This window comes from Ptychodera flava, chromosome 20, assembly GCF_041260155.1.
Source record: "Ptychodera flava strain L36383 chromosome 20, AS_Pfla_20210202, whole genome shotgun sequence".
In the NCBI taxonomy this organism is placed as follows: Eukaryota; Metazoa; Hemichordata; class Enteropneusta; family Ptychoderidae; genus Ptychodera; species Ptychodera flava.
The window spans coordinates 32,063,906-32,088,540 of record NC_091947.1 but is presented as its reverse complement, the minus strand read 5'-3'; the positions used below and the strand labels follow the sequence as shown (position 1 = coordinate 32,088,540).

At 39.8% G+C, this 24,635-nt stretch overlaps 1 protein-coding gene across 1 annotated transcript; it reads left to right on the top strand.

Annotated features, from left to right (window-relative positions):
• The first annotated feature begins 17,315 nt into the window (after positions 1–17,315).
• On the top strand, positions 17,316–18,849 carry LOC139120670 (transmembrane protein 45B-like). Its single transcript, XM_070685197.1, has one exon. It carries the CDS (start codon positions 17,656–17,658, stop codon positions 18,553–18,555), a length of 900 nt encoding a protein of 299 aa, XP_070541298.1. The 5' UTR covers positions 17,316–17,655; the 3' UTR covers positions 18,556–18,849.
• Positions 18,850–24,635: the final 5,786 nt, after the last annotated feature.

Sequence of the window (24,635 nt, the reverse complement as noted above, 5' to 3'; positions counted from 1 at the left end):
TGGACCGACATATTCTGGCAAGACAGAATTTATGTTGGACCTCCTCACCGGTCCGTACTTAAGGAAATTCGAATATGTGATATTCATTTGCCCAACATTCATGAATAATAAAGCGTATAATAGAAGATTCATTTTCACCGATGATAATGTGTTTATATTTCCAGTCGGACTCGATGCAGTGGATGATACATTAACCTACGTGCATAAAGAATGGGCCGGCACGAACACTTTAATAATCCTCGACGACTGCGCCTCGTCCAAAGATATGAAGAAGCGCAGTAACGTTTTAGTCCAACTTGGTTCAGCGCAAGGCACGACGGATTATCTGTCTGGGTTCTGACTCAACAATATACTAGTATTAGTAAACCATTTAGGGAAAACATACAGATGTTAGTACTATTTTACACACCGAACAAGATAGACACAAAACTATTATAAAAGAATATGGAATGGAGGTGTCAGAACGGAAGCCGTGGGCCTAATCAAGCAATTGAAAAGTAGACCATTCAGTAAACTAGTATTTCGTTTACGGCAACCGTACGACATAAAATTATTCGTATAATATAACAATTATGGAAGCTGAAGCCGAAGGCTCCACCGAAGGTACTCTTAGAGAATTATATTACAACCCGAAAACTGGTTTTGGAGGTGTACAAAAATTGTATGACGCAGCACGGGCCAGCGGACTCCACGTCACTAAGAAAGAGGTGAAGGACTGGTTAAAAACTCAGCTAACTTATAATCTACATAAACCGGTACCTCGTTCTCATGCTACGGGCGGCCGACGCGTTTTTGTAACATCGATAGACTCTCAATGGCAAGCGGATCTCGTGGAATTCCCTCCCCCATTCGCAAAAGAGAACCGTAACATTCGATACATGCTAACAGTAATCGATGTGCTCAGTAAATACGCATGGGCCAGGCCGATACAGTCAAAAACGGCTGATGATACGTTAGAGGCGCTACAAGACGTGATTAAGAAATCCGGGAGAAGGCCCGACAAACTTCAGACAGATGAGGGGCGGGAATTTACAAACCGAAAAATGCAGGGGTGGTTGGAGGAGGTGGGAATTCACTGGTTTCACACCTACAGTGACAAAAAAGCTAGCGTCGTTGAACGTTTTAATCGGACTCTTAAGACGATGATGTGGAAATACTTCACATATAAACAGACACGTGAATGGCTTTCTATTCTACCCCACCTTCTTGAGAATTACAATAACACCGTTCACGGAAGTATCAAAATGAAACCCAGGGACGTAACAGAGGAGAACGATTGGCAGGCATTTTATACACTATTCGGTCCTGAGTTGGCAGCTGGGGGAGCCAACCCTGAATTCAAGCCGGGAGAACGTGTCCGAATTACAAAATACAAGACCACTTTTAAGAAAGGATATTTGCCAAATTGGACAGAGGAGATTTTCGTAGTTTCAAAAGTTGTGTACGCAGCTGGCTTGGGAACACCACCAGTTTACAAAATAAAAGATCTGAATGGAGAGGAATACTCGGCACTTTCTATTCTGATGAACTTCAGAGCGCACCTTCAGAACGCGACGAGCTGTACAGAGTAGAACGAATTTTGAAGACGAAAAAAATTAGAGGAAAGAAATATTATCTGATAAAATGGAAAGGTTATCCAGAAAGTTTCAATAGTTGGGAGCCGGAGGAAAATGTTATTAGAACTTCGTAAGTTCCTGTGCTGGTACTACGTAAGTACTTCGTAAGTTCCTGTCCATGGTACTTGTCAAGTACTAACGTAAGTATTTACGAAAGTTATTCAATAAGTACCATGGAAAAGTCTTAATTTCTTGAAAGCCGAAAGTGTCAGTTTACCACCCACTTCCACCCCCCACCTGGCCAAGTATTTATCATGTACTGTCGTAAGTAATGTTCACTTACTGCATCTTTTTCGGCCGTATGTGGATGAGGTGGTACCCCCTCGGTTCCTGAACATATTAAGTTTGCAAGATCTTCAAAACGACTTCTCATGTTGCCATAGTCCGTTCTTTCGAGTCCCCCTTTTTCAGCTTTATATATAAGTTCTGGTTGAAGTATAATGTACACAACTGACATGAGCCATAGACAAGTAACTTCAAAGTCCGGTGTTACAGAACCGTAGGGTTTCATAATGTCAAGTGCTCGTAGGTCAAACGAAGCATTATAAGCACACACAGATTCACAAGCATTAAGAAGTTTGTGTAGGTTCTTTAGTGAGACTCGAGGTTGTTCTAGTTGTTCTTGACCAGGTGGGAAGTACGCTTTTTCAAGTTCCTCCTCCTTGAAACCGTCTATTAAAAATCCCTGGCTGCCGCCGCTCCATGCAATTCCAAAGTCAAAAGCTCGTGGATATTCTACTGGTCCGACTGTCTCGGTATCAATTGTTGGATTAAGTATATTCTTGAGAACGAGGGGGGTAAGAGCGTTCCGAATTACCAAACATGGAAGCCTATAGTCGTGGCAAATTTCTAAGAAAGTCTGTTTGAACTTGTTGTGAATCTCTTCTAGTTCTTCTAAGGCGGCTATTTCGTACGACCTGGCTCGAGTCAACACATTCCGCCTGCAATAATCCCAAGGCATATCTTTGAATATGATAATGAAACTGGGTAAATGGTCAAATGCTCTAGAAACAATCTTTTTTTCTTCCGACTCCGTGGAAACGCCCCGGATTCGAGAAAAAGTCAGATGTTGAATTATGGAAGAGTCACAAATAATGTATTGTTCTGAAGGGAGGGGGGTTTCCTCCCTCCTCCTCCCAGCCTGACATTGTAAACTAAGCGTATGTTCTATAAACTGTTTCTGAAAATCGGCAATCGAAACGGGGGAGCGCCCATTATAAAAGTCGGCAATGTTGCTGGAAAAACTAGTGTCAAATTCTGGTACGTGATACGGATCCAAATTTACTGCATCGTAACTCTTACCACTTCCAGTTGGTCCATTTATGAATATGTATGACATTTTGGGATACTATATCATAGAAATTTTTTTAAATTTTTTTTTATTAAGATATATACGATAAGACAATGACAATCCTTTCTATTTCAGATGCAATAAAAATACTTGAAACCGGAGAAACATCAAAATTGATGATGGAGGCAAATTAGTATTTGGTGAATATGTAGATCCTTTCATATACGTAGACAGTGAGCTAGAAGTAGTTTTCAACATCGGACCTAAATATGGTTCTAAAGATCCAGCTACATGTGATGGGGTGTGTGTCCGTTGGCAACCGAGTCTTCAAAAGTTTACTGATTTAATAATATTCCGTACCCTAGGTGAAAGTTTCGATGCAAGCACTGCTAAAAGTTATGCTGCAAGCCTGGCCGCTCACTCCAAGAATAATTCCTGCGGATTTTACAATCCATCTAAAGTGTATCAGAAGCGAGGGAGCGAGGGGCCTCAGCCAGTGGCGTATTTTAAATTTCAGTTTAAAAGAGGGAGAGGGAGAGGGGCTCACGATTTCGCTACATGTATTGATATGGTTCAAGAAATTGACTGCGGTTTTAAAACAGTGAGCCCGTTACTACCAGTCCGAGAAAATCCTGCTATTGTACCTCGTAATATCAGGAAAGGTAGTAAGATAGAATTCTTAGCATTTAAACCGCGCTTAAATAAACGTGCTCTTTCTTTCACTGTTGAGAGGTTATTTTGTGCTGCGCCTAATAAACCAGAAATTCAAGATGCGGAAGAACTAGTCGACTTAGAAAGATTAGGTGAGATATATAAACGAATAAATGCTGACAAAAATATTATAGTGGATTTTGATGACCTATCATAGAATAATTATTTTTTCATTTTAAAAATTTTTAGGATAGTATATATCATAAAGATGGCCAGTTTACATACAGCATTCAAGGGAGCAGTTTTACAAAAAAAATTTCCTGAAGTCAAGCGAGTCAAGGATATCGGGGAGCTGGTGGATATTGAAGGTATGGTTAAAGGGGCCCGAAAGATGTACTCTGTTTATACCGAAATGGAAGTCAAATTATCGGATCCGAAAACTGGTAATACACAACCGCGTTCATTGTATGTTAAATTAAATGATACATACACAAAAGATGTAAGAGGGGCGGATGTGGGGCAACAATTAATAGATCGCTACGATCGTATGCTTGATACAATTGAAAATGTTGAGGGTTCTGGTCTCGTTCTCGAGGAGATACTTAATTTTGAAGTAATTCTAGTAGAAGTTTTACTCGGGGCTGGGGCTGGCGCAGTCCAACTTCCCGGATGGTTAAAAAATAAGCATTGTGTGAGCGATCTGGTGCTACCTTCGGGCAGCGAGAACTGTTTTCAATACGCCATCGTAGCAAGTTTAAAGTTGGCGACCCCGAGTTTCGTGAAAAGAAATGTGGTCAGGTAAGGAGAAAATGGAATACGTACGCCCCATTTATGCTGACTACTGTTGGGAGGGAATACCCACGCCCACGCCCGCCGATATGACTGTATTCAGGCGCTTCGAGCAGCAAAATCCAAGCGTCAAACTTCAAGTATTTCAGATCTACGAGAATGATCCCGATCCGTCCGGCATAAATGTGTTATATAGTAGCTGTAGCGGAGCCCCTGACGGAACGGAAGGCGGAGCCCGTTCCGAAGGTGATAGGAATCAAATAGCAAATATCTTACTGATAGTTGGCGAAGCCTGAAGGTGCCACTTCATACCAATTACTGCGTTAAATCGCCTTCGTAATTCTCGTACTAATCGAAAGAATGAGCGCAGAAGGAAGTGTATTTGCCTGGTTTGTAAAAGAGGTTTTAAGTCAACAGAAGAATTAGAAATACATCAGGTGTACTGTGGAACAGACGACGCCCAGCCAGTTTTTCCTAAGGAAGTATGTCAATTCGAAGGACATCGAAGAAGGTTCCTTCTCCCTACGTCGTCTATGCAGATACTGAGGCAATTATTGAGAAGGGGACCGGCCGGCACATTCCAATTTGTCTTTCGTATGTTATGGTGGAACGGGGGTGGGGAAGTTCCTCTTCGGAACGAGGCCGACCCACTGTTTATGGTAAAAGAACATTCACAGGTCTCTCCTGTGTTACAGACTTTCTAAAGGATATGAAAGAACGGGCCGAGTATTATTCTAAATCGTATTATTGGAAAATAATACCGATGAGGGATCCTTCTAATTACCGGCGCGACGGATGTGATCCAGTCTGTATTGCATGTGGAGAGCCGGCAGGATATCGAGTAGTGAAGGAGGAGGCGACTTTTTATTGCGAGGGATGTCGACCGTCGAGAACCATTCCTATCTACTTTCACAACCTCAAGGGATACGATGGTTCTTTTATTTTGAAAAAGTTACATGAAATAGATGATGGTCCCGGACAAGAGCCAAATTTAATAGCTAAGACGAGCAATGGTGGAATTATGGGTCTCTCGAAAACATTTATTTTTAGTGGCTCAATTGTGTTGCCGGAGGGAAGAGGGAGATAAAGAGACGTTTATTTTCTATAAAGTTTATGGACAGTGCTCAGTTGATGATGGGGTCATTGGCGAAGTTGGCAAAAACTGTGCCGGAGACCCACGGGTGGACGGCGGCCCCACTTTCGTACCCGGACATTCAAAGGGCGAAAGGTTTCTTCCCCTACGAATATTTAGACTCGGTTGACAGATTAGAAGAGGGTGAGCTCCCGGAGAGGGAGGAATTTTATAGCGAATTGACGGAAGAGGGGATTTCGGAGTCTGATTACGAACATGCATTAAGAGTATGGGACGAAGTTGGATGTAAGACGATTCGTGATTATATGGAATTCTATTGTGAGACTGACGTTCTACTTCTTGCAAATATATTTGAAAATTTTCGTGACACATGTTTAGAAGCGTACAAGTTAGATCCAGCCCACTATATGTCAGCGCCTGGCTTGACATGGGATGCTATGTTACTTTACACGGGTAATAAGTTTAAACTCATTCAAGATGCTGAGCAGATGACTTTCGTACAACGGGGAATTCGAGGCGGCATCAGCCAGTGTAATATTCATTATTTACAGACAAATCATCCTGCTTACGCTGGCCCCGCCGGCGGGAATTACGATCCAGAGAAGCCGGTGACCGAAATAAAATATCTCGATGCAAACAATCTCTACGGCTGGGCAATGAGTCAGGCAATGCCCACGGGCGGACTTCATTGGATGACGATGGAAGAGTGGGAGGAATGGGCCGCCGAGGGGGGAGCGGGGGGCGGAGCCGGAGCGTGGGGACCTGGCGCCACCTTTCCACCAAGTTTTCTAGAAGTAGACTTAGAATACCCAGCCGAATTACATGAAGAACACAGCGATTTGCCATTAGCACCGCATCACTATGAATTTCCGAGGCAGGGCGGTCGACTGATTACAAGTGTGATGGATAGAGAGTCCTATGTCTTACACTACAAGTTGCTGGAATTCTATCTTCGGATGGGAATGAGATTGAAAAAGATTTATCGGGTGCTTGCTTTCGATGAAGCTCCATGTCTCGCGAAATATATTGACTTTAACACTAAAATGAGGGCAAAGGGGAGGACAGAGTTTGAAAAGAATTTCTATAAGCTGATGAATAATGCAATGTTCGGTAAGACAATAGAAGATGTTCGAAAGTACAGAGACTTTAAATTTGTTTCGGACTGGAACGGCACGGATAGTGGACGTAAAAAGATTCAGAAGTATAATCCAAAGATGAAACATATAACTTTCATAACTTCCGAAGAGGATGGCGATTCCTGCGACAGTGCCCTACTGGAACTGAAAACGGATGAGCATAGATATGTAAAACCAGTTTTCATTGGCGCCGCAGTACTGGAACTTTCTAAGCTGCTTATGTATGAGACGCATTACAATTACTTTCGGGCCCAGTTCCCTGGAATACGATTAGCCTACATGGATACTGACAGTTTTGTTTACAGTGTACCGATACCGGACCCGGACGTAACTTTCAATGATATAGTCCGAGAAGATGTTGAAAAGAATGGTGAGAAGTCTATATATGATACTAGTGGGATGAGTGGACCCATGGTGGCCCCCAACTTTCCGAAGATTAATAAAAAAGTGATAGGTAAATTTAAAGATGAGTTGAATGGTGAACCTATTCTTGATTTTGTCGGCATACGCTCGAAAGTGTATGCTTTTCGAACTCCCGTTTCGGAGACGAAAAAAAATAAATGGGTTAAAGATGTTTGTGTTGAAAACATTTGAACTTTGAAGATTATAAAGATCTATTTGAAACTGGGAAGGAGCCGGAGCCGGCACAATTTGTACAGTTTGTACGGAAAAAGGCTGGAGAAATCCGTAGTGAAAAGCGCAGTAAAATCATGATGGCGCCAAATGATATCAAACGTGTGCAGTTATACAATCCAGACACGGGCGAATGGCTGGCAGAAACATGGCCGATAGGACGGACGACGGGTCATGGTTACGGTTTAAAATTGTAAAGACATTAATCTACTATTTTCAACAGTGACCTGGGCATCACTGATAACATAAATGTGGGCAAATATATTATCATTGTGAGCGTCATCGCCAACCCACGCGGTATCTTTCTTCAGGATCTCAAGTTGAATTCCGTCCTTTGTGTTCATTACTTTTAAACCATTTCCATGAAACTCAATATCTTTAAAACTACGCAGATCGATAAACAGACAGAATTTATTCTTCAAATAATCGGCCTCATCTATATCAATTTCACACCAATCTTTATCTTCGCAAAATACCGTCGCACCTCTCGCCAAAATTGTCTTGGTATCATCTTCTGAGCGTACACTTTATTTGCAATGCCTTCAATCATTACAGACACAGATTCAATGGATGGGTTAAAGAAAAGTTCACTGTTCAGTTCTGACTGATTCTGATTTTTAGTGAAGAGTATTGCGATACCTCTAATGCTACGTCGTGGTACATTTATATTTTCATTGATAACTGTGTCCGATTCTTTGAATGGTATTGTTCTAAAATAATGTATATGCTCGTAAAGGTAACTTTTTCCACCGTTGTAATAACCAGCAGTTGACCTCGCGAGATCGAGGTCAGAAATTGTCTCGTATTCCATTTGAATGTTTTTTAATTTATAATTGGTTGTAAAAACTGATTACTGACAAGTAATTGGGGGGCGGGTGCCAACGTAATTTCCCATTCAATATGACTCCCTAACGCTTTTGGATATGCAACTCCATGGCCTGTCACGAGGGGATGAGTGAGACGAATAGCATATTTTGTTTTATATGTGTCAAAAAGTAAATTATCGCCCACGACGGCGGCATCTGCATCGGTCAAACCGCTTCTTAATTTTCTTAGATTTCGTTCTGAATTCCATACAGTGTCATGTTCGTTCTCTCCTTTTTATGTTTGAAGAGATCGCGATAACATTCAATAAGGTTATATTTATTCAAATCGAAAGTGTCTGACCCTCAAATGTGAGTTTCATACGCTCAACCAAATTTTTTGCAACATTTTGTACTACTCGGGTAGTTCCACCTCCCATTACTTCGAGATCAAAAACCAGGTCGAAAGTATCTGGAACTAAGAGTACTCCGCTTTCTAACTTCGGACATCGTATGATAAAGTGTCTGGCCTGGATCTGCCTCACTTGGATTATGAGCAATCACATGATGAGTTCTTTCTGACTTCGTTCCATTCGGTATTCGGTTGGTGAAAGTCGGTGATAATGTTCTATCGTACCCCATTTTCGTGTAATGTATATAGTAGAAGAAAAAAAGAAAATAAATCACATCTTTACATAAATATTTCCGTCTGCCTGAAAGATAAATCGATTGCCTGTGTCGCGAATCAATCGAAGAACCCAATATTCTTGGAGATGATGAGCTCTTGGTCATCCTCAGTATCCTGGAATACAGCTATGAATTCTAGTCGCTTAAAGAAGTTAGTCTTCTGACATTCCTTCACGAAAGCTAAAATGTTATGATATAGATTATCATCTTTGAGTCGGACACCTGGATTTGCTCGAAGTATATGTCAATTTACTCGTCGGAGTTTGCACCATTCCAATTCGACAGAGAAACCAAACAGGTCTTTATTTTGGAAAGAAACTTTGCAATATTCTTTTCACCAAACATGTTGATGTCGTATTAATACATAATTTTATTTATAATGACTAATGTTAATCCAGTTAAAATATCCATAGCTGTTCTCCGACAAATCCGACCACCGATCCTGCTGTTTTTAATAGAAAACTGACAAGGGAGCCGATTAAACCTGGTATTGCGGCAGCACTTTTTGCAGCCAATGTTTTTAACCATTCGCCAAATTGCTTTACAATTTCTTTCGCTTTTGTATATACTTTGGGTGGACCTGAACCTCCTGCGTTTGCTCCTCCTCCCCCTGCTCCCGCTCCTCCTCCTCCTTTAGTCACAGCTAGGGTAATTGTTGATATTGTCATTCCAAGGGCAGTCAGTATTGCAGCGATTGTAATACCATTTCGTTTAAATAATTCTGTCAGCTTCAGTCTCAGTGATAATTCTGGATCAGAAATTACATCACGAAGAGACCTAGTCGTAGCCAGACTTTCACGTGCCTCACTGATCTTACCATGTTCGTATTCAATTCGATTGTCAACTTTAGCTTCTCTTGTTATGAGTTCAGCTAGTAGTTTTTCAGCTTTTACTTTTGCTTGGGTGTGTTCTACAGGAATTTCCTTTAATTGTTTTTCAACTTCTCTTTTCTCTAGTCCTTATTTTAACTTTTTCATTGTTAAGCTCGCCAAGACGCATATTCGCAATCCTTAATTCATCATTAATAGCTTTATATTCAGGGTTTAGATTGTTCCATTGTTCGATTTTATTTTCAAAAGCTTGTATTTTATCTGCATTACCAGAAGCATCTTGCCGTAACTCTGTCAGTTCATCTCTGTATACACCCATGTCTTCTGGCGTCATCTTCTCAGCTGGTATTTTATCATTTTTCACATCTTCAGAATACAATGTACGACTCACATATTCGGGCTCTGCGCTGTCCCCCGTCTTACTGTATACTTTAGTTACAAATTCATATCCTCCTGCTTCTTTTTTTACTGTCTTGAGCGATTTAAAAATCCACCTCCTCTATCTTTAGACAGCTTGAGGTTTTTTATAATACAGCTTTCCACCCTTAATCTCAGATTCCATAACCAATACATTTAGTGCATCCGGATCAGTAATTTTATTCTCCTTTAAGAATTTATTAACCATTCTTAATTTTTCATCTGCTCTAAGTTCAGTCAAACGACCCACCTGCGGGCCAGCCTGAAAAGGATCGGCTTCCGCAAGAGCATTATCATCTTCTATAAAGAATGTTCCAGCAGTAGCGTCATCATCATCATTTAAATTTGCATCATCGAAATCCTGGAGTGGTATATCTTCTCCTCCTTCTGCCATATTGTATTTCTATATTACTACAATTATTTTTTATCATCCCTTACATATACAGTAAAAAAAATGCACATCTCAGTTGTTGAAAGCGTTGAACAATTGGCCGACTATATTGAAAGAACAAGTGCTGCATATCGACGAAGTTATAAATTAATGGGTCGAATTGATATGGCTCTTAATATTACTAAGGGAATTCTTGTAAGCTCTGCTGTAATAGCAGCAATTCCAACAGTTCCGGTACTGTTAGCCTTAACTCCTATACCAGGTGTTATTATTGATGTGGTACAAGGAAAAACGGGTGTAGCAAAGAGACGAGAGAAGTATAAACATTATTATGTTCAATATAAACAGCTGCTTACACAAATACAAGAAAAAGGCGCAACCCTTCGGAACGAGGAGGCTCCGGAGTCAGAACTTATTCAGGATATATTTCATCAGGCGCTAGAAATACAAAAACAAGAAGGATTTAGTCCGCCGCTGGAGCGATATCTACGATATTATGGATTGAATGGATATGAAAGTTAGTTAACTTCAGCTAGACTCCGCGACCGGCCGGCCGGACTGACAACGGGGCTCCTTTATATAGGCTAGTTTGATGGTGATGACTCACACGGAATTTCCCGTACACCTTCGGAACGTGTATAAACATGCTCAGCAGGGAATTTCCCCGCTTAGTTCAGGACAATGCACTGCTGCGCGTGAGTTCATATATAGGTCAGGGTCACACTTTAGTTACATGGATGGTTAATTTTTCCTTCGCTTCATGTAGATAAATGAATAAAATGGGGTGTAAAATTCTTATTAATCCCAGTTGACCACGTTTTCTTTACTACTATGGTGAAAGGGTTAAAGGTACATTGCAAAGCCTGTTGTATACTTGTTGAAAAGCCTGCGAAAGGGGACTTTCCAGTCTAAACCAGAATTTGTGTGTTTGTAATTCATTTACCTTGAATGAGACTGATTATTTGACCTGTATGTCTATGCTAGTATGTCTATGCTATGTTGACAAACTGAAGTCTGGGCAAGTCTGTTGTTAATATACAGAATAAAAATAATTAATTGTCAAAAGATACAGCTAACTGTCCCTTAAATATGTTAAGCTTTACCCACAAATGAGGAAAAACAGACTTTCAGGGAGCCAAGCACGGTACGGGTTCATAAACACTTAACATGATTGCCGGCAACCATCTTATTACCCACTGGAGTTTTTGACTAATTTTTCACTACCCTGTTTCAATGTATCAACTACAGAATTTTACTATAATCCGATCATCATGACCAATGCCCGGTGTCCTGCTTGCCAACACAGCCTGTGTATGTGAAATGACCATTGTTATTGTTGATAAATGTATTCTAGTCCGGACCTGAATACAAAATTTAAACAATCAAAAAATGCAGATTATACTCATATACGGTATATTTATGAGCTAAATATTAGGAATTTCTCCATGGTTCAGGGATTCAAACCAGAAACTGCAGATGATACACAGAACAAACAAAATTTTAAAAATGACGAAAGTTACAGCTAATGGATCTTTAATTGCTGTTCTCTCTTTGATATTGGTGATTGACATCGATCTATGTACAACAGTTCTGGATATCTGGTTATGCATAGAAAGTGTGAAATACTCACAGTTTAATATTGAAAATTTGAAAATATATATATATATATATATATATATATATATATATATATATATATATATATATATATATATATATATATATATACATATATATATATATATATATATATACGTTGCCAATCAGCCTAAAATTTACTTTGGGATTGGAGGTGAGATCGACTTGGAACAAAACACCAGTTCAGCAAGTCACTAGAGTTATATATATATATATATATATATATTATATATATATATATATATATATATATATATATATATATATATATATATATATATATATATATATATATATATATATATAATAATATATATATATATATATATATATATACTGAGAATCCAGGAACTTGTAGTTGTCACTCTACAGGCTGTTTTCATGCGCTAAGCAATCATCACTCCTTGCTTAGCGCATGAAACAGCCTGTAGACTGACAACTACAAGTTCCTGGATTCTCAGTATTACCGCCCTGCAGAAATGCATTGAGCACTATACTTTGCCTGCATTGACAAGCAAACCGTTTTCGTATATGCCCTGTCTTTGAAAGTTGGAATTGGGGTGTCACCCCGTATCCGAAAGTCAGAACGGTGGGTCAGCAACTTTTTGATGTCTACAAAAATTATCCACCAACCATCCTCCCATCCCGCCGGCAGAAAAAATCTGACCAGTCCGTAAGGAAAGGACGACATTTCATTAAGTAAAGTTTCGGATTCCATTCCTACGGTTACGTATCATGGCCGGAGATAAAAATTAATTGTTATGTAGAGCACTGTAGCTTTGAGATACACCCTTTTCAAGCAGTAGTGAGCTTTGCCTCGACTGCACGTAGACACATATGGATTACCGGTATTAGAATCCGGGATTGGAATACTCTTAGTATGTCAATCTACCTTTGAAGTGGGGCTGCTCTGAAGTGTCAGACAGATGTCTCGCTATTTCGCCGTTGGTGGCGCCTTCCTAGGAAATACAGTTAGTTTTCGATCGAGGTTCGAATCCAGAAAGCGCGTCACTCAGTTAGCGGAGACGTCACAGTCAAAACCGCTCGGCCATAGGGTCACATTTTACATTTGTTAATTTTACTGTGAACACAAATTCGCATCATGTTGATTACATAAACAGTTTTCCACAATCCTATAAGAAATGTCAATAGCATGGAGACTGAGGTTTGTTTTCATTGAGATTTTCACTGTCAAATCTTTTTCACATTATGTTGCTACAAAGTTCAAGGAGAGCTATCATTTGAAAAGTGGATACAACAATCGAGATCAATTATTGAAGTTAAAATAATGGACGTCCTGAGTCGTTACATTCCATCAGTGTAGAAAACAAACGTGTCCATTACGACAAAGCAATCGGCAAACCAATTTTTTTATTTCATTTATTTATTTATGAACCAACAAGTTGGCCCAATTACAGGTTCATTTCATAAAGGAAAGAGAAAGATAAAAAATGACAATGCTACTTGTATACATACAATTATACATCGCTCTTGTACACGTATATCATATAGGCCTACTCTGAGCGTCAGCTTCCAACATTTCAAAGTACCACGTCTACTATATTGCACGTTACTCTACTCATAACTCATTTTATAACATTGACTTTGTACAGCACTGTCAGATTGCTCATCAAATAGAGATGATAGTATGGTTATGTTGTGGTAGACATCCTCGTTCAAGCACAAATCAAGTACGAGGATAAAAATGAACACAAACGGTCTGACCAACAAACCACTGAAAGTTCCGACCATAAGATAACCATATAATATGTCTAACCATATAATATAATCTCTAAAATATTTGTCATAAAAATTTGCCTGTGTTTGTCTTCTCCACAACTGACTTTGAAAATGATATTAATTTCACTCTAACCATATCACATTATATTTACGTTACATTATGGCTGAAAACCTGAAAACTTGTGTACCGCTAGGCTCAGCCACGGAAACACCCAAACAATTGTAACATATGAAAGCCGCCAACAAGATTAAGACTATTACATTAAGTTGGCAGGTTAAGCTAGCTCCAACTTGCACAACTTGGAAATCACATCATCAGTGGTAAGCAAAGTAAGTTTGATGTGTGTGGTTTCATATGTTTCATAAACACATTATATATATCAAATGAATGCTTGTCTCGTAATATTTGTACTGGTGTGTATCAAATCAGCATATTCATCGAAATTAAGTACGTATTTCAAACTTTCCAATTTAGGGTAAGGGCCGTATTTTAGCGTTGAAAAAGGGGGCGGTGACATTTTAGACAGGGGAATTTGTGATGGTCACGTGTTACGTATTGTACAGCCTCAATTCTCTCCTGTCTAAGCCTTGCTAACAACTTCTGTAATCTTCCTTACATTGGTCGTGAACTTGATTCATCTAATTCAATATTGTAAATTACCAAGAATGGTTTCTTACCAATTATAGCGGTTAATTACAAATTATACCATACCAGTATATTGATGGCGCAAATACTGCAATCTGATTGGTCTTACCGTGAACATAGCCGTGTTATATTCGTCATATATCACGGTTGAAGATACATTCTACCACGTACAAAAAAACACTTATCCATGATTGAGTAAGCTCCAAATGCAGGTTTAGAGATTCCAGTCCAGACTTACGTCCGAAGTCTTTGGGCATATATATCAAAATAGAGAAAATTAAAGGTATAAAATTCAACAGACTGTCGCGTTAGTGGTGACGTGATTGCGAAATTGAAGCGATGTGCAGGCCGCTGAAATATCATGGGGTGAACACAATGGCCAGCCAGTAACAGCTGCCGAAAAGTCCAGCGACTGGGGCCAGTCGTACCCCAGTCCAAAACTTATAAAATTCATAGAATGGCGTTCGCGGTTCTTTCTTGAAAGGCAATCCGAAGAAACTGTATGGCCCTAGATGTATGATCTGTAATAAAAGTGGTAATACTACCAATGTAACCATCTTTTTCTTTTACCAAATATCTGGTCGGCTGAGTAGAGAGTCATACATAACCTTCCAAGGCCAACATTAAAGGGAACAGTAGTCGGAACTGCGCTCAAAGGTCGTATGGGACCCATACGACCAATGTAAACACTATATCCAAGATACGGTGGTGATTGATGAAAGTTAAAACATGTCTGTCATAATTTACATCGTATGATTGAAACGTTGCAGCTATATGACGATGAGGTGCATCTAGTTATCGTGAACGTTACTTCTATGTAGTAAAATCTTTTCGACTTGCACGATTGTGATCTTGTTTCTTATTTTGCCCCGTCCTCGCTATAGGTCGAAGAACGGCGTGATTTTGGGGCTCCAGGTTCTCTACGATTTCAGGAATATGGTGGTATACAAATAATGTGATAAAAATCCCGAAATTTGACTAAAATAATGCGATTCTTTAAACTCTCGTTTGTAAACAAGAAACTCACACAGGCGCAGTTCCGACTACTATTTCTCTTCAACATTCTTAGATCACGGTCCCTGTCCTCAGGTACTTTGCTTAGATTAAACTGAAAGACGCATTAAGAATTTTGATTGACAACTTTGACACACAAAAGGCTAATGTTGAAATTGTTCCTTCTATGTATTATTCTGTTGTTGTAAATTCAGTATTAGTGTGTCCGTACTTCGTGGTACAACCATGACGAGGCCACATTCTTTTGAGTAATATTAAAACGATTTTATCACTCGTACATGTATTTACCATAGTGATGTCATAGCTACGATATGAACCATTTTAATACACAAAAACAACCGATCGAGGTACGGTTAAGAGGTCGTCGCTTCGGTTCGTACAGTTGGAATGATTTTTCACTTCACCGGCATCGAAACTTCATTAATCGTTGTTCATTAACAACTGTTTTAAAAACGTTTCATGACTCGTGTGGCCGTAAACAATCGCAACGACACGGTTTGCACGTACGCCGATACGACTGAAAGAAGTTGCTGTGCAATTCAAAGGTGCAGAACTGCTTTGGTAAACAGTAGCAATAGCGTATTCGATCGATCTCCCTGCTTTCAACCAAGTCGCCGTACGCGTGTTTCTTCACTTTAGCGCAAGAAATAGAACATCATTATGACTCCCCATCTGCTCATGAATTGAAGAAACTTGGATTGACATATAGATAGAAGTATAGAACTTTAGTTTTGACTGTTTTAGTTCGATCTAGTATGTGACAATATGTACGTGTAGACATGCGTAGTGAGTCTATCAGTAATAGTACTATGACAGTGCGGTACAGTGATATAGGTATGGCATTGTGTTTGTTTGGTATGGTAGGGTAGGGTACGGTAGGGTACGGTAGGTACGGTAGGGTAACTTGTATGGATGGATGTGTGTGTCTGTGTGTGAGAGTATGTTTGTGTTTGTGCGTGCGAGCGCATGGAGGTATTTTTTTACCTCCATGGTGTATGTAAGTTACATAAATTAAATCATGTTCTGTGCTTGACTCGCAACGATTCATACTCTTTACTGCAATATTATTTATTGATCAGGTTGGGTTCCATTCTTCTCTCGGTACATTGATACGTACCTGGACTTACCCCTCAAATACAAAGTAAATTGGACGAATAAACTACAGCAGAATGTCGCGTTGATTGTGAGGTGATCATGACATTGAAGCAATATGTACTTTGGCAGACAGTCGCATAGATCCAGAGGTGAACGCGGTGGTCCACACCACACGAGACCAGTGTACAGCGACAGGTACAAGGGTGTCCAATGTGGTACACGCGTACCACACAGGACACCCCATGCCATCCAGTAACTATACTGCGTACGCCCGAGAAAAGCCAAGCAGCTGGTGGGCCAATCTAAGTGACACCTACGTATACATGAGAGATGGATCATCGGTAAGAACCGAAAGAAATTGCGGGTTTCAAATGTACCACTGTGCATGCGCCAAGGCCCCTTGCTATACTCGACGTGGTATTGCACATCGTATGGTGTTAGTGCCGTACGGAAGAATGAATATTCTAAATACTAACATACACTGTCAAAATAAGCATATCACTGTTCATACAGTTACAGTGTCTGATGCTGGCTGACACCGATGATATCAGAAAGCTAAAGGTCTATCGTGAACGCAACCTTTTTTACGGGAGGGAATTCAGACCCTTTAAACTGACGCAAAGATATTGTGCCTTACTCAAAGATCTTATTTTATCAGTTAATTGTTATATTCATATACCACATCTGATAAACATATTTATCCTGTACTCCCGTACAAGTTATACTTCACGTTTCGAGTGGGTGTGGTGCCTTTTATAAGTAATAAATTAAAACAGAGAATAAACGTTGTCACATTAATAGTTATGGTTATTTTTCACATATCAAATTTCACACATCATGGCAGCCTTGTCAAATATGACGAACGGTCCGACAACAAAGAAAATGCGCTGACTTTTTGATAGTTATATTTTTCATCAGTGTGCACTGTTAACGAAAGACGCCTTTATTTGCAACCATTGAGATGGTCGAGGTTAAATTATAACAAATTAACTGTTATCATACGAGCTATGTTGACCTGGCCCGACAAGAGCCATGACTCGTCATTGGCATACATGAATCGCTTGAAACCACCGTCTTTCATTCGCACGTTGTACGAGGCCACTGTTATATCGTATGTATCTGCGGTTTCCCTATACAAGACGTCACCCTTTCCGTTGTGCACGGCTCATCTGATATCTTCACACCATGGGTTCTTTCGAAGGCCATATACATCCTGGCTTGGCGTTCATTAGTATAGCAATCTTCTGGGGCAGCAAGTATTCCTATCTACACCAATATCGGGAGTACGGAAAGGGGGCCAAAACATCGAGCAATGGTCGCTTTATACGATTCGTGAAAAGGGTACCATGGGAGGCTTTCATTAAAATATTTTATGGACTTGCTGCTGCTTTTGCTGAGTTTCTGCATCCTCCGGTGATATACAATCTACGGATGTTCAAAGACGGCGAACTCCAGAATCCTAACAACTGGCAACATCTCACTATGTACTCTTTCTTCGCAATAGCCGGCCTGGTTGACATCATCAGCCAGAAATGTCTTGAGAAACGTGCGGAGAAGCTGGAGAGATTTTTCCTTGCACTGGCATTCTGCGTGGAGGCCCATCTTCTCCTGAATCATCGCCATGGAAAGGGCGGCTTCGAGAACACCTGCCACTTGATGAACATAATCGCGACGTTGGGATGTGTCGTCGCGGCAACTGCCGAGGTCTGGAACCCGTCTGAAATCCTCCTTCCGTTCCTTCGCGTTGGGTTCACCATGCTACAAGGCACGTGGCTTTTCAATATTGCTTTCCTCATTTACAAGCCGGTGTCAGGCGAACACTGGGACGCCGACGGTAGCGGAGGCGGCGTCATGTTCGTAACGATGTTGTTTTGTTGGCACATATTCGTGGACATGGTACTCGTGACTATCAACTACTGTGTAGTCTACGCCATCTTCGGCCGAAAGTGGAAGCGTCAGTGCAACATTCAGAAAAAGAATGGAGAGTTTATAGATCTGTCAGAAAAGACAAACAATGAAATCGGCGTTCATGGTGAGTCTGAAGAGGCCAAGATTCCGCTGTTCGACGAAGATGACGAATTCTGACCCGACGCACTTTGTCCCGAACATCACTTCCAAGTTTTGGTGACGTGGTCACCTCTTAAGTTATGATGCTCAAATTTTTGTCGTTTTTTAACCGCAATAAGTACGTATCTTCGCAACCGTACATGTTATTACGACATTGCTTTATACAATGCATAGCTGAGTATTCTTCACAAGAAAATAATTGCTTTTATTTATTGAACTCACGGTTTTGTCAAGTTTATACGTTTAGATTGCGAATTTCATAAGAGTAATGTAAATATCGTTACGTCAGATTACACGTACACTTGAGGTGAACTGTTGTATTCGTTTTGACTTTGTATCACTGTTTGGTCATCTAAAGATAAACACTTGCTTCTCTCGTTGCAACATATGTAAACCAAGGAACTGAACGAATTCACTGAAACGAGACTTATTTTCGCGCCAGGTTATAATTACAAAATTTCACATAGTTATTTTACCAGAAAAAAAATGACCGTGACAACACCTCAGGGTACGCGAACTTTTTCATCACGACATTTCAAACGACTCAAAGTGCCATAGAAGAACCAGTTTCAGTGTCGTTTTTATTTTTGGTCAAAATGATAATGAATAATTTCAACATCTTGTCAGAAGCGTACATTTACCATTCATCAGTATTTTTTTCCCAGTCGCCTACAGTGTAGTTTTACTCATGCAGTAGCTTTACATAACTCCATTTTATTAACTTACTAACTTCCTTGTTTCGAAAATTCTTCAACATTTTTTTAATTTTCCTGTCCAGTACAATTTGATAGTTTGTGCCACAAATTTTCAGAAAGATTAATAAAGTCAGATAAAAGTACTCCATTTAAGAAGCAGAGAAACCTTGTTCTTTCAGATATGTATGACGGACGACACCCTCCAATAAGTTTATTTATGAAGGAAATCTGATTGCAGTATATTTATGAATCACTTTTATGTGACATGACCGGGGGGGACAAAATGTACACGTCTGAAGCGTAATTTGTTAATTTTATTGCAGCAATAAAGCTTTCTTCGAAACGAGAACACTGGCATTGATTTTAGTTAGTCTACTAGAAACCGATGGGTTGTGCCAGCTTGAACATAGCAGTATCGATGTGCACTTTTTGGACCAAGACACTGTCTGATTTGACCCGTATACGGATATGCTTATTTTAGATCTGATTAGTCTTTCTCGGCCGTTTTATCACAGCAATTGCTTTTAATCAAATCGTTCGCATACCGTAACCGTCATTGGCAAGCCCTTGTCTCACGCAAGGGAGCCCTCTTGTTTCTGAAACATGATAATCTGTTGCTCTAGCCCGCAAGAAGGGCGTGTTTCCTTTGCTATTACTACTTTGCATTTCACCAGCATGACTGAGCATCTTTCCTATAGCTACGCAAGTTGTAAGTTTTTGTCTGGTTGTATGTTTAATGTTAAACTTTGCTTATAGCCATTGATCATCAGGTTTCGAACATGTTTTGCAATTTAACTTTGCAGTTTACTTTTTGTTACAACTTGAAGAATATATACGCGTCATCTCCATCAAATAGCGGTCTTTCGGAAGAAAATAAGGCTTTTGACTTGTTATTTCGAAGTTGAGCGTTGAGAAAATTTCCCAATCGAATCTAAGACACTGATGGTACATAATAAGGTAACAATCCTGAAGTTAGTATATTCAATATTACCTGGGAACCAGTTGCAGAATTCAATTCTTTCCACGCATGTCAAAACAAACTCGTTTCTATGGTTTCTTCTCGTCTCGTCTCGTCTCATGGACACTAAGCTCGGCTTCACGTAGAGGTAACTGCAATTTTACGTGTTCGTTGAGATTGATTAAGACTCAAATTCATTGTTATTATATATCCTTTATTTCTACCCAGGCACGATTACAGACGCCATCACCAAAGATCCGCTTCCCTCATGTCTCGGTGGGTCTTGGTGTTAACGTTAGTCCCGGTTCAATTGGCTTCGTGTCGCGCTTCGTCTGTCCACATTACTGTCTAAGTATGGTTTTTCAAACTATTCATTTAATATGGCTTTAACCACACAATAAACTAATTCATGCAATCATAAGTGTCAATGCAGTTATTTATGGTTTTTCTATATGACATATGATGGTGATTGACAGCCCGGTGTTTTAATTTTTCAACGTCGCTTTTGGTGTTAACATAGAATCAACGACCGCCAAAGTGTTATAACTTTTATGTAAGATATTGAGAAAAGTCTTGGAGGAATGTAAGTGTTTACTCCGTAATACTGGTTCAAAATGGACAAGTCAAACAGAAGTTTAATCCGTATTTAGGTCCGTTAAAGCGTCCGTTCTACCACAATCCCGTGGTGCAGGAACTGCGGTTCTTATGTCTGATCACGACTGGATGGTTTACATTGTAGAAAGATCGATCCACTGCTTGTTGCTCTGCTTAAGGGGATTATATTGAATGTCCCGCTGGCGGGCATGAGAATTCCGAACTTTTCAATTTAGTATTTGTAGTAGTTTATCTTTCATACTGGAACATGCACGCACTCGTGTTTTGTTTGTCGTTGTCGAAGTTCTGGTCCATGCATAGAGAACGACGATACGAGGTAAATAAAATGTCGTAAGACTGTGAATTCGGTCTGACTTCATTTATGGACATGGATTGTAATGATATTTTATACAGAGAGACTTGGTCAAAAATCACGATGACATTGCCGACCTTTCGAGGTCATAATTATTTCCCTGATTTCAATTTTATCTTTTGTTCTCCAGCAGAAACAGTGTTTTGTCAAACTGGGACACTTCTCGCCAAGTTGCTTGACAATACCAAAATCAATAGGAAAGTTAAGAAAACTGTTATTTTATGAAACTAGTTGTAATAACCTCCTTGATCGTTCTTAGTCACGCGCTTCTCAACTGGCTCTGTAAAGGGCCTACACGGTACAATGTATATGCGATCAATACTGTGTGCATATGAAAATAAGTCATCATCAAAAATAAAAATTAAACATTTAAAAACAGAAGAACTAGAATTTTGTGATTTCACTACTTAATTTTGAATTCATGTATTGGTGTGAATGAGTGTTTGCAATCAAAGAGGCGATGAAATTGAGATCTCTCATGAAGTATGAGTAACAATTGAGTCAGCAGCGTTACTTCGAAATGTGTCTACTTTGATAAAAAGTCCTGAACAGTTATCTCACACAGCATTTCTCGTTCAGTTATAACGTTTTGAAGTTCACACTAGACGCTGCAAAGCGTACATTCTCTCTGTTTGTACTGGTACACTAAGATATTCCATCGTTTCCAACCTACTACAGAGGTGTCCGTTACGAACATGCACCTGTTGTATGTCTTTACACCAGCAGTATTTGAACTGACTTTGCGCTTGAACAAGACTTCGCCTTTGTAGACTGCTGTGGACAAACACATCAATAACTGATGAGTTATCTTTCTGCACCTCGGAACTAGTGGAGTAAACAGTGTAAGCACCACTGTGTAAGCACCAAACTACATCATCAATGGATTCCTAGTACGACAGAACAATATTTATAGTGTATTTTGATTTCCTTAGTACAATTCTGCACTAAAGACTACTTAGAACAAAGCCGTAAAAATTACAAGGATTTCATTTGCACTTTCTTGAATTTAGTTACTTTCAGCAATAAACGTTATGATTAGAAGATGGTTATCGTCGCAATTGAGGCTATGACTAGAACGAGGGTCGACATCACCTGATGTATCACTATCACCTGAATAAAGTCATAATTGCAGTTGTCCAGTTCTTGGAGTAAGTCAGAACTTTCTCCTAAAGACATAGCATTTTACAAGACTGTTGACGAACACTTTTAGCAAAGTCAAAGAGTCTTCAGCAACAAAATGTGGTTTACTTCAAAAATTGTGCTATCGATCACCGCGTTCAAGAACGAAGGCAAAGTGCGGCGCTAGAAAGTCGTACATTTAATGCCGTCTTACTGAAATATAGTGCATCGTGCCATTGAGCACGCTATGGACAGCAAGTATAGAGCTAACCATGTGCATTATGGTCTAAATTGCCCAGCCAGTAAGCAGTCAGTCTTCCTTATCATGTAAGATATATCATGAGGCATCGTCTAGATTTAAAATCGCCTGATTAATTTTTGCCACCGAATGGTTTTCTACAGTACAGGCCGGCCCGGGTAAAGTCTTCATAGTTCAAGAAATGTACACACAGTCATGTAGAAGTCCACAAGGTCATGTGGATCTATGGATAATCAACCACCTGTTTCAACTTGAACATTACCGCCTAGCGACGGACTCGGAGTACGTGTCACCCCATCAGTCTCTATCAAATCAGATATGTCTCAACTTCATCGACACATGTTGAGAAAAATCGTGCATTAACAGAAAAGCACCAACGTAGGCTATATTGCCAAGGTAGAATATCGATAAATGCTTAACACACTCTGAGACATAAGTTTGCATATCTTCTACAGCAAGTTAGTGAATAACACAGCTGTCCGGCTAGATATCGGGTCATTTTTCGAATTGAGTGCGTTCAAATATTTTTCTTCCAATAGGTATATACGACCTTGACTTCTGTTATGATCATCGGTTTTTAGATTTCTTTCGAACAAGAGAGGGTCATTCCAATTATAGACATGTGTGAGAAGGTTTTTGTATGATAGCTAAAAAGTACACCCGTTCTATAAATTTAGAGATGTATATGTTAACGAGGTGCCTTTTCGCTAACCTGCATGGATAAACATCATGCCAATTCTATGAATCACAATTTACAGCTTCGAGTGAAAAACGATGAAATAACTGGTGATCAAGTTGAAGGAACTATCATCTGATTATTGAATCTCTTTACTGTACAAAGTACAATTCATAAGATCACGAACGCAGTCCTTCACCTTGCGGACGTCGGACCTGTATATGCATCTGCTGAAACTAATACGAAAGCCATCGCATTTTTTAAATTTCTGCAGCAGGTACGAGTGAAAATGTACCTTTGAGCCGGAACTTGTAAATCCAACCTTTGAGTAATGATAAAATAAATCTGTGGATTGACATAAGTTACGGTAGTGTGAAATGTTTTGTACTTTTTTTCATTTACAGAACCTGTAATTTATGCAGGAAATGTTGATTGTAGACTACATGTCATTTTGTATGCTACTGACTGACAAAACACCAAACGATTCATTGTTCTACCCGTAGATGTCTCTTTTTTACCTGCATGTTTCACGTATACTTTAAAACCACCATGCAGCTAAACCTCCGTATAACTACATAGTGTAATCCCGGATATCAAATCGTTTTGACTAATCACAAGCCCGGGCCGGTCAAAACACAACAAACGCCCACTTCAACAACTCTAAATTCATTGTTCTGCTGGGAGCTCTTCAAACTGCAATGAAGGCAACTACAAGTAGATAGTCAGTCGAATGATGTACTCCGATAGGTCAAAGCAAAATATTCAGTGAATTTACTTAAACAGCTCATACCAATATGTTTCTTTTTTTGAGTCTCTGAGCTTTCAACAGCAATGCATGTCGGTCCTGACAAGGTGACACAATTTGCTATTAATATCAACGATCTAGGATGAGTCGAGTATCACCTTTCGAATTTTATCTCCGAAAGACACTTCAAGGTCTCTACGGATTGGGAGTGAAGTTTGAGGTTTAATATGGGTTTGCGTTCCTCAAAAAGTCCAATACCCCCCCCCCCCCCTTTAAAAATGATTGACACCACACTTCGGTAATTGATTGTTCTTCTCTCACTACGGATAAATGCACACGTATCATTAGCCTCGTTTTCACCAAGTCAATAAACGTAATATCACAATCTCAGTCAGTGCTATTTCTGCTTATAGACGCACGTACAGGAAGTAATATCGCCTGGTATTTATTCAGCACAACGCGTGAAGCTTCAAAGAATCAAAGTCTGAAAATGTGGTGATCGGTTTACCTGTCAGCACAAAGATAAACTCATTAAAGGGCGGGCAAAGTGAGGCTGCATTCATTGCTGAAGAGGGTGGTGGACAAACGAGGGAAGAACTTGAACGATGTAGAAATACGTCGGGAGCAAAAGAGTGACCTGACAACGTTCTCCATGTTAATTGAACGTTTTCAATAACGT